The 13,732-nt window shown below is 34.0% G+C and overlaps 1 protein-coding gene across 1 annotated transcript; it reads left to right on the top strand.

Moving 5' to 3' along the window:
• Window positions 1–1,199: 1,199 nt before the first annotated feature.
• LOC133875522 (endoribonuclease Dicer homolog 2-like) lies at window positions 1,200–13,433 on the top strand. The gene is made up of 23 exons (XM_062313684.1): window positions 1,200–1,321; window positions 1,483–1,562; window positions 2,029–2,206; window positions 2,728–2,841; window positions 4,056–4,190; window positions 4,808–4,892; window positions 5,006–5,070; window positions 5,205–5,345; window positions 5,721–5,849; window positions 5,945–6,092; window positions 6,180–6,279; window positions 6,754–6,949; window positions 7,037–7,197; window positions 7,460–7,678; window positions 7,801–8,021; window positions 8,190–8,461; window positions 8,562–8,989; window positions 9,106–9,209; window positions 9,896–10,092; window positions 10,712–10,921; window positions 11,768–12,178; window positions 12,413–12,691; window positions 12,848–13,433. Exons 2-23 carry the CDS (start codon window positions 1,507–1,509, stop codon window positions 13,196–13,198), a joined length of 4,200 nt encoding a protein of 1,399 aa, XP_062169668.1. The 5' UTR covers window positions 1,200–1,321; window positions 1,483–1,506; the 3' UTR covers window positions 13,199–13,433.
• Window positions 13,434–13,732: the final 299 nt, after the last annotated feature.

Raw genomic sequence — 13,732 nt, 5'->3', positions numbered from 1 at the left:
TAATAGTTACTTTTACTATTATTTATAGAGATGCTTTGAACCATTTATCTATTCTGTTGGAAATGCTCTTACTATTCATACTAGAAGGAAAAAATATATTCTGCCTTTTGTGTTAGACATGTAAAATGGTTCATAATAATTAAATTTGACTATTATGACTCTTAAAATTGATTTTTATTCTCCCAAAATTGATGTGGCTTTTAAAATCACCATTGAATCTATGATAGATCATTATCGGATTTTGATCCAATGGTGATTTTAAGAGCCACATCAATTTTAGGGGGACAAAAGGAGGACAAATGAATGATATGTAGCATTACTCTTATGAGTCATTTGCCTATTCTGTTAGTTGTAATGCTAGAACTCTTTGTAGTGTCATCCTAGAGTCCTTCTATGCTACCACGACATCATTTTTTTTAATAAAACAAGATAGAAAAATCAACATGCAGTTTTTTTTTTTTTTTTTTATTAAAAACAGGATGCCATATCAGTATAGAAGGACTCTAAAAAAATATTAGAAGGAGGTTTACCATTTTTCATTAGGTTAGAAATGCTCTAATAAAAAGTGATTTATATGATATGAAGGTGAAAATAATATTGGAATTTTTTTTTTGTGAAAAAATGATAATAATTTTAAAAAGATATTTATTTATTCTATTGTTTATGAAGAAGTGAAGAAAAGGATAGAGTTTATTGCCAAACGGTACAACGGTACAAGCAAAGCATAAAAAACCGCGTCTCACCTGTTTTATTTATTTTATTTAATCGTGAATCCAAATCAATTCATCCTCTGTGTGCAAGTGGGGTCTGAACAGAGACAGTGAGTGGGGGGTGGGCCCGGTGGGGGGTGGGGTATGCGTCTTTTCAGTCTCAAACTTGGGCAGCAAGTTCCTTCCCCAGGAAGTTTTTTTTTTTTTTTTTTGTTAAAGGTTTTATTTTTGATTTTTTGATTTTTTTTTTTTTTTTTCATTTTGTTTACAAGTTTTTTAAGCACTAAAAATATTTGAAGTTTTTTTGTCTCAAACTTGGGCAGCAAGTTCCTTCCCCAGGAAGTTTTTTTTTTTTTTTTGTTAAAGGTTTTATTTTTGATTTTGATTTTTTTTCATTTTGTTTACAAGTTTTTTAAGCACTAAAAATATTTGAAGTTTTTTTGAACACAATGCCAAATAGGTTTCGTATACATGTGGGTCTGTGTGTATATATATAGCGTTGCAGCTGCTTCGTTCTTTGCAGTGCTCTTGTTTGTTTAAGTTCTCTGAGATATCTCTTCCTCTATCGTACCGTTTGGAACTCTCATTTGCAGTCCTTTCTCTGAATCGCTGTGAGTTTTCGACTTCTGAACTCTGGCAATGCCATTTACATTGAAATTTTGATCTGTTTTTGTTAGAGAGAGAGAGAGAGAGAGTATTAGTAGAAGTGGGTTTGAATTTTTATTGGAATTTTTTGGATTCATTGGTTTTGTTTTGATCAATGATGGTGCAGAGAGAAGCAGAGAAGACAATTACTATGGAAATAGACAGATCCCAGCAACTATCTGTTGATCCTCTTCCATTTGCCAGAAGGTAGTTCCTAAATTTTCTCTCTTATTTTTTTGGTTGATGAGGAAAATGACGAAAAGAAAAGAGCAGAAAAATATACTCCTCCATCAAACATCTATTTTCCCTTTATCTTCCAATCACTCCAACATTGGGTCATTACTATCTTCTCAAATTGATTTTTTTTTTTTCGTAATTTGTTAATGTCCTCTAAATCGGGCAGTTGTTGTAGTCTAACTGTTGGGTTGTTTCTCATTTTCTTTTTCTTTGTTTGGTGATGGTAAAATGAAGTAAAATAAAGGACCAGAATTTGGTTTTAATTTTCTCTTTTTCTCTTTCTTTCTTTCTTCTTCTTCTTCTTCTCTCTTTCTTTTCTTTTCTTTTCTTCTTCTTTTTTTTTTTTTTTTTTTTTTTTTTTTTTTTTTTTATGTTCTTTATACTGTGTGTTTGTGTTTCTTTGGGTAAGTAAATATGGGGTGTGTTTTTGTTGCAGTTATCAGCTTGAAGCTCTGGAGCTGGCAATCAAGCAGAACACTATAGTGTTTTTGGACACTGGCTCTGGCAAGACTCTCATTGCCATCATGCTTCTGCGCAGCTACGCCTATCTTCTCCGCAAGCCATCACCTTTCATTGCAGTCTTCTTAGTTCCGCAAGTTGTCTTGGTCTCTCAAGTATGTTAACCGCTGCCTCCCTCTCTCTATCTCTTCGTGCTTGAATGTATGTATTTGGCATAGGTATATATGCTTATGCCAATAGGAAATATATATACCTTTGAAGTCTTGGATTTTAATGGGTTTCATCGTATTTCTACACTATTTTTCAAATCTGAGTTGATAATTTGGAGTTGTTAGTTAAGGATGATAAAACAAGCATTGTAAGAAAATTTTGAAAGTTGTTTCATTGGTGGTTGTTTTTGGAAAATTTAAACTTCATGTGTCTCATGCATATCTATGGCATTTGAAATTCTCAAGTTTGGGCTTTGGAGTTAAAAGTATCCTTATGTTTCCTATTCAAGTTTTAGCAGTAAAATAAAGTTAGATATGGGCATTGAAACTGAAATTCAGAAATTTCATTTCTTATATACATTACAACATGGATAGGAAATTCTGGAATTACAAGTCAGCAGCTATTGCAGATGAAAATCAATATTCAGTTCATGTTTTTGTAATTTTGTTTTTCTCTTTATTATTAGCAAGCTGAAGCTGTGAAAATGCATACCGACTTGAATGTGGGTATGTATTGTGGAGATATGGGAGTTGACTTCTGGGATGCTGCTACATGGAAGGAAGAAATAGGAAAACATGAGGTGAGAATTTTTCATATATACTTTGATTAGAAAAAGAGAAATCATTTGTATGTATTTGATCTAAAGAATCTGCTTCGTTTGGTTCAGGCCATTTTTATGTGCTTAGTATTTAAGTTTCCAAGCTTACAATTTCTCCATTAATTTCTTTGTTTCCAATTTTTGTGTTCCATGAAAACCTTTTATTAAATTACCAATTATCTTAAAAGTTTAAGCATATAGGAAATGATGAATTTAATAATTTGGTTAATATTCTAACACTTTACTTCACATGTAGGCTCAAACTTCCCCTCAATAATTGAATTCTAACACGTGGAATATTTAGTTGAAATGGAAGGTGAATGACAAATCACCACTTATAAAGCTTAAGCTTATAGAAAAGGAAGCTTATAGAAAAGGGTGGACTTTATCATTTAAATTAATATTCTAACAGCTTTTGCTCAAAAGCCATCTATTTTTCTAATTTCCAGAAATGCAGAGTGTTGGACTTTGGCAGCCAGAACATGTAAAGTAGCCAAACCATGTAATTTTCATAAAAAATTGATTGACATGGTGCTTATAATTGTGGTCCTGTGAGGTTGATGGTGTGATATACTCTCTTCAACTGCTGTGCAGTCAAGAGCCCTTGAACAATTTGTTTCCTGTTTTTTGAAGCTTCTATCCCCATCCCTCACCCCCCTTGGCGCTATGTGATTATGGTGTTTATCATCTTTGTTCTAATATATTATATTCCCTAGTTTTGGAAATTTGCATGGACTTTCCTTTGCTCTTGTAATTGAAAGAGATGAAAGTGCATTAAAAGGCACACTGATTGATGCCTTCTTAGCGATGCATAAGAACTGTGCTTTAAGACATTCTATGTGGATTGTAAACAAATCTCAAACAATAAATGGCATCTTTATATGCTGTTTTCTCACATAAGAATTCCTGTCCTGTTTGCAAACCTCTACGAGGAAAGATGGTTTCATTGTTTGCATGAAGGTTCTGTAATGTTTTATATTTTTGGATCAAATTATAATGTGATTTCCTTATTTTAGTAACATGTGGCATACTCAACACTAGTGGTCCTTGTACAAAATGGTATCCTTCTCTTCCCACAAACAAGGGGAGGAGAGTGAAATCATAATTCCGCATGGGTGTGTGGCTTGTATTTTCCTATGAAAGAAAAAGCTCAATCAGCAATAACTTACAGTTATTTATTTATTTTTTGCTTTCAGGTGCTTGTGATGACACCTGCAATTTTGCTTGCTGGTTTGAGGCATAGTTTTTTCAAGCTAAGCATGATAAAGGTTTTAATAATCGATGAATGCCACCATGCCAGGGGTAAACACCCTTATGCTTGCATTATGACGGTAAGTTATCTAATCTTGTTTCTTTCGGTATCAGCAGTCCATCTTTAGCATCGTAACGATCATCATTGCGCTCAAGTGCTTATCCACTGAAAAATCCTCTAATATAATAGGTTTGACTGCTCAATATTTTGGGGATAAAGTTTTTCACATGTCTAGACTTGTTTTTTTATGGGATATATAAGCCGTTTCATTTTGATTTGGATTTGTTAATCTTAGATGTATTTTGTATTCTGAACTAACTCGTTTGTAAATCTTTGGATATAAAAATGTGCAATCATATTTTTATGTATATTGGAGGCGGGATATTCTTTGATACTTTGATTGACCATGATGGGTAAATTTAGGATGGATGTAAATTAGTGTCAATAGTTTATCTAGGTTTTCTGGAGTGTGTTTGCAAGGGAAATGCATGATAGTTGGGTTTTTGGACTTATAATGCATGACAGTTGGCAGATATTGTACTGAAGTTGTCATTGCTTTCAGATTGGGTTGATCTAATCACTTTCAATTATATAACTGGGAGTTCATGTTGCTTTGTTATTGCTTATTGATATGTGTTTGTTGCCTGTAAAACGCTTGGTTTTGCCATATTTGAAGTATCTGGAATGCATTTGCAGGAGTTCTATCACCGTCAGCTAAGTTATGCTAGATCTGATCTTCCTAGAATATTTGGGATGACTGCTTCTCCCATAAAGACAAAGAGTATGCAAATCTTTGACAATGGTTTATACTAATTTTTAATTTCTTCTTATTTTGTTTGGTGCTGAATATCAATCTTTGATTTTAAACCTTTTTCCCCCTTCCTGTTAATATAGGTGGAGACTCTGAAAACTCTTGCTGGCAAAAGATTTCCGAACTTGAGACCATGATGAGCTCAAAGGTTGCTTCTGTTCTTTTGTATATAAGTTTGTCCTCTCACTCTGTATGTGTGTCATGTCGTTGACCTGATGATCATGTTATTCTCATGTGTGGACAAGTGATTGACTACTGGTTTTCATTCCCTGTTGGTTCAAGGTGTATACTTGTGCTAGTGAATCTGTGCTTGCTCAGTTTATACCATTTTCGACTCCGAAGTTTAAATTCTATAGCCACAAGGAAATTCCATGTACCTTATATGATCGATTAGCTCATGATTTGCAGAGTTTGGAAAAAAAGGTAAGCACATTTTATCTATACTTATTTTGCAATATTAAATTGGAATCTGTACTTCATGAAATGTGTGTAAAATGGAGTAAATCTAGTTCTTGAGTTTCTATTTTAATTTAGTGTTTGAGGTTCAATAAGGAAATGCGTTTAAGTAGTAGACAATTCTTTGTTTCAAAAATTGCCATGCTAATCTGTTGTGCTTGGAACCTCTGCATTTCAAAACAAAATTTTAACTTCCATTATTTAAATATAATTTCAGTTATATATACTTGTCATGTAGTTCTTTTGCCATCAGCTTGTTCTTTTATAATTCTATATGTTTTAACTTGAAAAGAACTAGTTTGCTTTCTTGAGAGTACTGACAGTTGATTTGTTTCTTATTAGCATCTACGCTCACTGAAAATCCTTGGTCTCGGAGAATCTGCTGCAGATGCTACTGGCAAAAAGATAAAAAAGATTTTTTTAGCTTTAATATTCTGTTTGGATGAGCTTGGTATTTGGCTGGGTCTAAAGGTATTAATCAGTTTATATCTTCTATGTTTTTGGCTTTGCTCTATTTCAATGCTTTTTGTATGGCGAACATCACTGATTGTGCATTTGTGTAACAGGCTACACAGTCCTTTTCATGCAATGAATCTGACATATGTAATGACACTGACTTAATTCCATGGGGAAAACTGGATGTGCGTAGTCAGGCAATTGTTAATAATTTCAGTTTGGCTGCATTTGATGCATTTGCCTCTTATGTTCCATCAGGTACTTCAATTCTGAATAAATGTTGTTGATTTGAGTTTCTATTCGTTGATTTCATTCTTTCTTTCTTTCTTTCCATCATATGTTCAGGTCCAGATTGGTCTATTGGTGATAATGTTGAAGCCAATGTGGATGCAGGGCTTGTAACTTCAAAAGTTGCCTGCCTCATTGAATCTCTTCTCGAGTACAGGTTGGCATGTTGTGCATCATCATTATCTTTGGGACACATGTCAAATTGTGATTATGTATATTATAGTAACGTTTATACTCTACGCTCTCCAATTTGCACTTCAAGTACTTGAAAGTTTGTGAGTATTGTTCCTGCGTTCGTAGGAAACATTGATCTCTCTAACACAATGATAATTTCCTACTTGTTCGCCACTACACTAAGTGGATCAAGGGGTTTAGTTTCATTGAAGGTTCCATCACAGAGTAACCTTTTGAAGGAGGCTTGAATAATCTATTTTCTAACTTTGATGCAAATCTATATTAGGAAGTTTTGCTAATTGAGGCTTCAATTATAGAGAAGTCATGGTTTGGCCTGAATTTGGAAGTCCTATTCTTTCATTTGTTTGATTTTCTGTTAAACTTGTCTAACATTTTTCTTTGTTTCAGTTGTACATCATTGCTTGTTGATGAGTTACCATGCATTATGTGAATACAGGGATTTAAAGGATATTAGATGTATAGTCTTTGTGGAAAGGGTCGTTACAGCCGTTGTCTTACATTATCTATTGAACGAGTTGCTTCCGAAATACAGCAGTTGGAAGTCTAAATACATTGCAGGCAATAACTCTGGGTTGCAATCCCAGACAAGGAAAAAACAAAATGAAATTGTGGAAGAATTTCGTCAAGGCATGGTACGCTCTTTCCCCCACTTAGTTTCACAAGAATGTGTTTTGTCACTGATTTCCTTGTTTGATTGTGGGTGTCAAATGTGTTTATAGGTGAACATCATTGTTGCAACATCAATTCTTGAAGAAGGTTTAGATGTTCAAAGCTGCAACTTGGTGATTAGATTTGACCCATCTTCCACCGTTTGTAGTTTCATACAATCCAGAGGCCGTGCTAGAATGCAACACTCAGATTATATATTAATGATGAAGAGGTAAAGTTCTTTAAAACATCATTTGACATTACACATTTTAAACCATGTTCATTCAGGGAAGTGCTGTAGAAAGCTTTTTAGGAAAATTTCTTTCTTTATTTTGTTTCCAATTTAAGACTGCTGCACCGCTTTTAAATAAGTTCCAGTATTTTTTTCTCCCACTAATCCTCAGATTTACTGTTTCTAAATATGAACTAAGTGTTGATCTTAGAACATATATGGTGTACTTGGTATTCAATACTTGTCTTTTGATAAACTACAGTGAGGATTTTGCTACTCGATCTCGACTAGAGAAATATCTTGCTAGTGGAGATATTATGAGAAAGGCATCCTTACGCCATGCTTCGCTTCCTTGCTCACCCCTTCAAAGTGATGTAAATGATGAGGAAGTTTATTATGTCGAAAGCACTGGAGCGTCTGTGACACTGAATTCTAGTGTTGGTTTGATATACTTCTATTGCTCACGGCTCCCTTCGGATTGGTTAGTTTATTCCTCATTACTAATCTTTATTTCCATGTTGCTATGTATGTTGTTCATAATTTATTAACTTTAAGATTTGCTGTGTACTTGACCTCATGTTGACTTGGTTTTATTTCTTCTAGCTATTTTAAACCAGCTCCAAGGTGGGATGAGAAGACTCGCACTCTACATCTTCCCAAGAGCTGTCCTTTACAGAAAGTTGTTGTAGAAGAAAATATCAACTCTAGAATTATGAAGCAGATTGCCTGCCTTGAAGCATGTAAGAAACTTCATGAGATTGGTGCTTTGACAGATAATCTTGTTCCAGATATTGTTGTGGAAGAAGGCACGGTGCAAGAATGTGGTAATTTTATTGTTTTGGAGCCTTTTATTCCTTCCTGCTTTGATTGTCTTCCACTTTACAATGTTTTTTTTAACATAGGGAGAAGTCTGGCCTTTTCTCCCCCAGGCCTCCTTTTTTTAAACCTCTTGATTGCTACTTTTGCTTGTCTGACTGTTTAATAATGTACAGGGAATAAACATTATATTGATGAGCAACCCAGTTACTTCCCACCTGAACTGGTCGGTTGTCGTCCAAAGAATTCTAAAATAATGTATCATTGCTATTTAATTGAGTTGAAGCAGAACTTTGGTTATGATGTTCCAGTTCATGACATCATGCTTGTCATGAGAAGTAAGCTAGATTCTGATGTTGGAAGCATGAATTTTGACTTGGACGTTGACAGGGGTAGCTTGGCAGTGAACTTTAAATATGTAGGAGAGATTCATCTTAGCCCAGATCATGTAACTTCTCTTTTTTTCTTTGCTTGCTTTGCTCTTTATCTGGTGTATTGAATAAATTTATAAAAGAAATTTGTTTCTGTTTGTAAAACTTTGTTTGCAGGTCCTTTTGTGTAGAAGGTTTCAGATAACTCTTTTAAGAGTTCTTATTGATCATAATTTGAATAACTTAAAGGAGCTTTTGGATGGAGATTGTTCAGGAGATAATATTGAGATTGACTATCTTTTGCTTCCAGCCAGTGGCAAAGATGTGAAATCTTTGATTGATTGGGAATGTATTACTTCTGTTGACTTTTCATGTGAAAAGTTTTGTGAATATCACTTGAATTGTTCTCTGCCCAAGGGTCATGCTCGTTGTGTACAGACCAAAGATGGTTCTGTATGCACATGCATGCTTCGGAATTCTTTGGTCTATACCCCTCACAATGGTCATGTGTACTGCATAACTGGAATTTTGGGATTAAATGGAAACTCACTTCTGAAGCTCAGAGATGGCAGAATGGTTACATACAAGAAGTACTTTCAAGAGCGGTATGTTATCATTATTAACTGCTGAATGAAAAGATATTGTTGTTCTTTCATCTAGATGGAATGTATTACAATTGTGCAATGCTAAATTGTAATTTATCTGAACCCTTCCAATACAGGCATGGCATCAAGCTGCATTTTGATCAAGAATCATTGCTTAATGGGAGACATCTTTTTCAGTTGCAAAATTACCTTCAGAGATGCAGAAAACAGAAAGAGAAAGGTTTAAAGTTCTTACTTCTAATTGGTTACATTCTCATCCTTTCTTTTTAGCACAAGCAAAGCATGTTTAAAATCATTGGTCATGTTCCTTCCTGTTCTTGCCTCTACTCTCTCAAAAGTAGATCGTAAACTAATCAATCATCTTCATCCATCATGTATCATGATTTTTCTTGGATAGGCTTTCAGTCTAAGGAGGTAGTAGTCTTGTTGGTTCTGCCCTCTATTTGTAATATGGTTTGTATAAAAAGGAATAATTCAGATTCTTTAAATTTAAAATTTTATAAATGCTTTTCTTTTTCTTTTTTCTTTTTTCTTTTTTTTTTTTTTTAATTTTTTTAATTTTATCTTTTTGCCAATGGTCCTATGTAACACAATTATTTAGATTTGTATTGTTGGTTTTACACTTTATGTATTCATTTAATTATGTGAGCTAGTCTTATTTTTCTCTGGAAGTTGTACTCTTAGTTTACTCCCCAAATCCAGGTTGCATTATAATATTTTGATGAGAAGGGAGGCAGTGAGAATGCATAGGATGCCCTAGAGGAACTTTGTTTGAATAGACTCTTTAAAATGATTAGATCTATGATATTTCTTTATGAGGATTTCAGTGCTTCCATTAGATTCAGTAATCTTGCGACTATAACATTATTATTCTCTTAGTAAACATTACATATTTTATTTTTTCAGAATCAGGTCATACAACAGTTGAATTGCCTCCAGAACTTTGCAAAATAATCATGTCACCAATATCAATCACTACATTTTATTCGTTCTCATTTGTTCCTTCGATCATGCATCGGCTTGAGTCTTTGCTCATGGCTGTCAATTTAAAAAAGATGCATTTGGATCATTGCATGCAAAATGAAGTTATTCCAACCATTAAGGTATGTAATCCTTCTTGTAATTGTGCTTGTGTTGTGGTTGGCATTTTTGTGCTGAAGTTTTAGTCCATTTCATATGATGACACGTTTACATTTTTTGCTTATATGATATTGTGTGTCTGTTATCACAAGTATGCACAGTAGAATGGTTGTGCAAAAATAAAGCATGTGTTTGACATTAGAACAATGGAGATAAACTGTATATATATATTTCTGCCATGTGTTTGGCAGATAAAGCAAATAGTTCCTGTTTCATTTTGTGAAAATAATCGGTTTGAAGCATGAAACTTTCTTGTATCTGCTTGTAAAAATACACATCACTACATTTACACTTAATTTTAGGCAAACTTGCACTTTCCATCGACACTCAGCTTTTCATAGATTAAGCATCTAATTTAACTATATTCTATATAGTTAAATTTGCTGTATCAGTACATTTAGCATCAGTAAATTTATTTAGTGTGGGGAACATGACTCTACAATAATATACACTGCACACCACAGCCTCTCTCCTCTCTCTCTCACTGTGGCCTGATCAACTGTATATTAATGATGTCCCTATCTCCGTTAGTTGTATATTGAGTTTTTGTTTGAACTTGTGCTCAACATATCTTCATGGTAGGTCTTGGAAGCAATTACTACTAAGAAATGCCAAGAGTCATTCCACTTGGAATCCTTAGAAACTCTTGGAGATTCTTTTCTCAAATATGCTGCTACTCAACAACTTTTCAAGACATATCAAAATCAACATGAGGGTGTCCTTAGTGTGAAGAAAGAAAAAATAATTTCTAACGCGGCTCTTTGCAAGTTTGGATGTGACCGCAAACTTCCGGTAAATTTTGTTTTCTAATAATTCCTTAAATTCTTGGTGTCTTCAATTCTCATGAATTTGTTGCTGCTCTTCACTTTTTCAATTTCTGTATTACACTTATTGTTGATATTTTATACTTCAATTCTATTCGGAATCAAATTAAATCCTAGAAGATTGTTGACTTTTCATTTAAATTGTAGTTAGTATGAGTTTCTGTTTCTTCACCATCCCTCATCAAAAGGTGCATTTTTTTAGTCTAATATGGAGATGGTTTAATTTTTTAATGTAAAAGTATACTGTTCTTCGTCTTTTCTCTTTTCTTGAGACTTTAACAAATGGGTTTGTTTTGAGTTTATATGATATCTGCTTTGATCCTCTTATGTATTGCATCTAGGACTGAAGTTCTCAAACATGACAGCATAAAATTGCATGCCATTCTCTTTTCACTTGTTTTCTTGTTGTATGGGCTTGCATGCCATTCTTGTTGGCCTCATATTTTTTTTTTTTTTTTTTTTTTTATTTTCAAGTTGTAAATATCAATTTGGAAATTTTAGTTACTTTTATTTCTAATGTATATACTGTCTATGAACCCCGCCTCTACTCTTGGAAATATTGTTTCTCAAGGATCCTGAATTATTGATGTGAATTAACTTGTAATTCAGCTAAAACTCTTCCTTTATTGGATTTGTTGTTAGAAAATGTTTTAGGCCTGTTGCTACTTTAGATTTCATCATGTGAATCAAAAGTTAAGGTCGTTTTGGAGCTCTCTTTGTGACATAAGTATTTATAGATTGCTTAGTTGTGAGGATGTTTTCAATTTATATTTTTTATTATATTGAGACTCATTTTCCATTCTTCAAATTGTAGGGATTTATTCGGAATGAGTCCTTCGATCCTATAAAGTGGATAATTCCTGGAGATAGATATCAGACTTATGCATTAAGTGAGGAGTTGTTCCTTAGTACGAGAAAAATCTATGTTAGGGAAAGTAGAAAGGTGAAAAGTAAAACAGTTGCTGACGTTGTTGAAGCACTAATTGGTGCATTTCTTAGCACAGGTGGTGAAACTGCAGCCTTATTATTTATGGATTGGATGGGTATAAAGGTAGACTTCCATGTTACACCGTATGAGAGGCACTTCCAAGTTCATGCAGAGAAGCTTCTAAATGTCAGACATTTGGAGTCCTTGTTGAACTACTCATTCCGTGATACCTCTCTGTTACTGGAAGCTCTGACCCATGGTTCTTACATGCTTCCTGAGATTCCAAGATGTTATCAGGTAAATTTGATGACACTCTAGATTAGAATTATGCCATTAATTTCATCAGTCAACCTACATGTCAACTTCGTTATATTTTAGCAGTATATGTTGCATAACAGTAGGTCTTTGAATTTTATGTTAATACAGAGACATACACTCAAACACATGTTCTATCTCTTGATATCACAAATTAAATTTGACATCAGTTAATCTCTTCTTTTTTACTCTGTTAAAAGTTTGTTACTCGTGCAGCGACTTGAATTTCTTGGGGACGCGGTGCTAGATTATCTTGTGACCATGCATTTCTACCATAAATATCCTGGGTTGTCTCCAGAATTGTTAACTGACATGAGATCTGCTTCTACAAATAATGATTGTTATGCACGATCTGCAGTTAAGTTTGAACTGCACAAACACATCCTCCATGCCTCACAAGAACTCCACAGGCATGTAGTGGAAACAGTTAACAATTTTGATAAGTTATCCTCAAAATCAACTTTTGGTTGGGAGTCGGAGACAACTTTCCCCAAGGTTAGATTCTTGTGTTTATTGTTATATTTGTTTCTTCTTAAACTTTATGCTGAAGTTTTCCTTCTTCCTTTTTATTTTCAGTTAAGACATTTCCCCCTTTTTCAAGTTCCTTGGTTTAATTCGATAAATTACGTAATATTTTGGAATTTGTGGCAGGTACTTGGTGATGTTATAGAGTCTTTGGCAGGTGCCATTCTTGTCGATTCGGGGTACAATAAGGAGATAGTCTTTGAGAGTATGAGGCCTCTTTTGGAGCCTCTGATTACTCCTGAAACAGTGACACCTCATCCTGTAAAGGAGTTAAATGAGCTATGCCAAGCAAGGCATTATAATCTGAAAGAACCCACCAAGACCCGCAATAAGGGTATGGCTTTAGTCACAATAGAGGTTGAAGCAAATGGGATCTCTTTCAAGCATACAGCCACGGCTGCTGATAAAAAGACAGCGAAAAAGATAGCATCGAAAGAAGTATTGAAGTCACTGAAGGAACAAATTCCTATGAAATGAACAAGTCCAGACCAAAGTTTTGAAAGACAAGTGTATATTACAGTTAGTGTTGTAATTTTGAAATTGTATTTGTTGCTTTTGCAGCAGGCTCAAGCCTGAGAGCTATGGGCCTGTTTGTTAATGCTTTTTAAAATGTATTTTTTTACTTTTTGGTTGTGATGTGATATAAAGGTGAAAGTAGTTTTGAGCACTTTTTGTATCGAGTTGTTTATTAATAAAAACCATTAGCAAACAAGCCTTCGAATTTTGTTGGTTCAAAATTACTTTCTCACTTTCTTCTTTCTATAACAATTGTTTTAAATCAAGCCAAGAGATATAAAATAGGTAGCAATTATAAGCTTATTCAAGTTGGTTGCAAGGATGGAAGCAAAAAGAAAAATGTAAGAAAGTTTGATTACCGAATAGGGCTTGTATTCTTTTCTTTTTGTACCTATTATTGTAATTCTAAATCAGATTACAGGTTAAGGAAGCATATTTGTCACATGATGATAACTCTTAAACTTAGCAAAACAGAGAACCCCAATTGCCCATCTA

This window comes from Alnus glutinosa, chromosome 8 (assembly GCF_958979055.1).
Source record: "Alnus glutinosa chromosome 8, dhAlnGlut1.1, whole genome shotgun sequence".
In the NCBI taxonomy this organism is placed as follows: Eukaryota; Viridiplantae; Streptophyta; class Magnoliopsida; order Fagales; family Betulaceae; genus Alnus; species Alnus glutinosa.
The sequence above is the reverse complement of the archived record's forward strand: the minus strand, read 5'-3'. Positions and strand labels throughout refer to the sequence as shown.

Coding starts and splice junctions, on each gene's coding strand:
- LOC133875522 (XM_062313684.1), top strand. CDS start 1,507: ATGGAAATAGACAGATCCCAGCAACTATCTGTTGATCCTCTTCCATTT. Junction 2,207..2,727: donor AAGTTGTCTTGGTCTCTCAA/GTATGTTAACCG, acceptor CTTTATTATTAG/CAAGCTGAAGCTGTGAAAAT. Junction 7,679..7,800: donor TCACGGCTCCCTTCGGATTG/GTTAGTTTATTC, acceptor TATTTCTTCTAG/CTATTTTAAACCAGCTCCAA.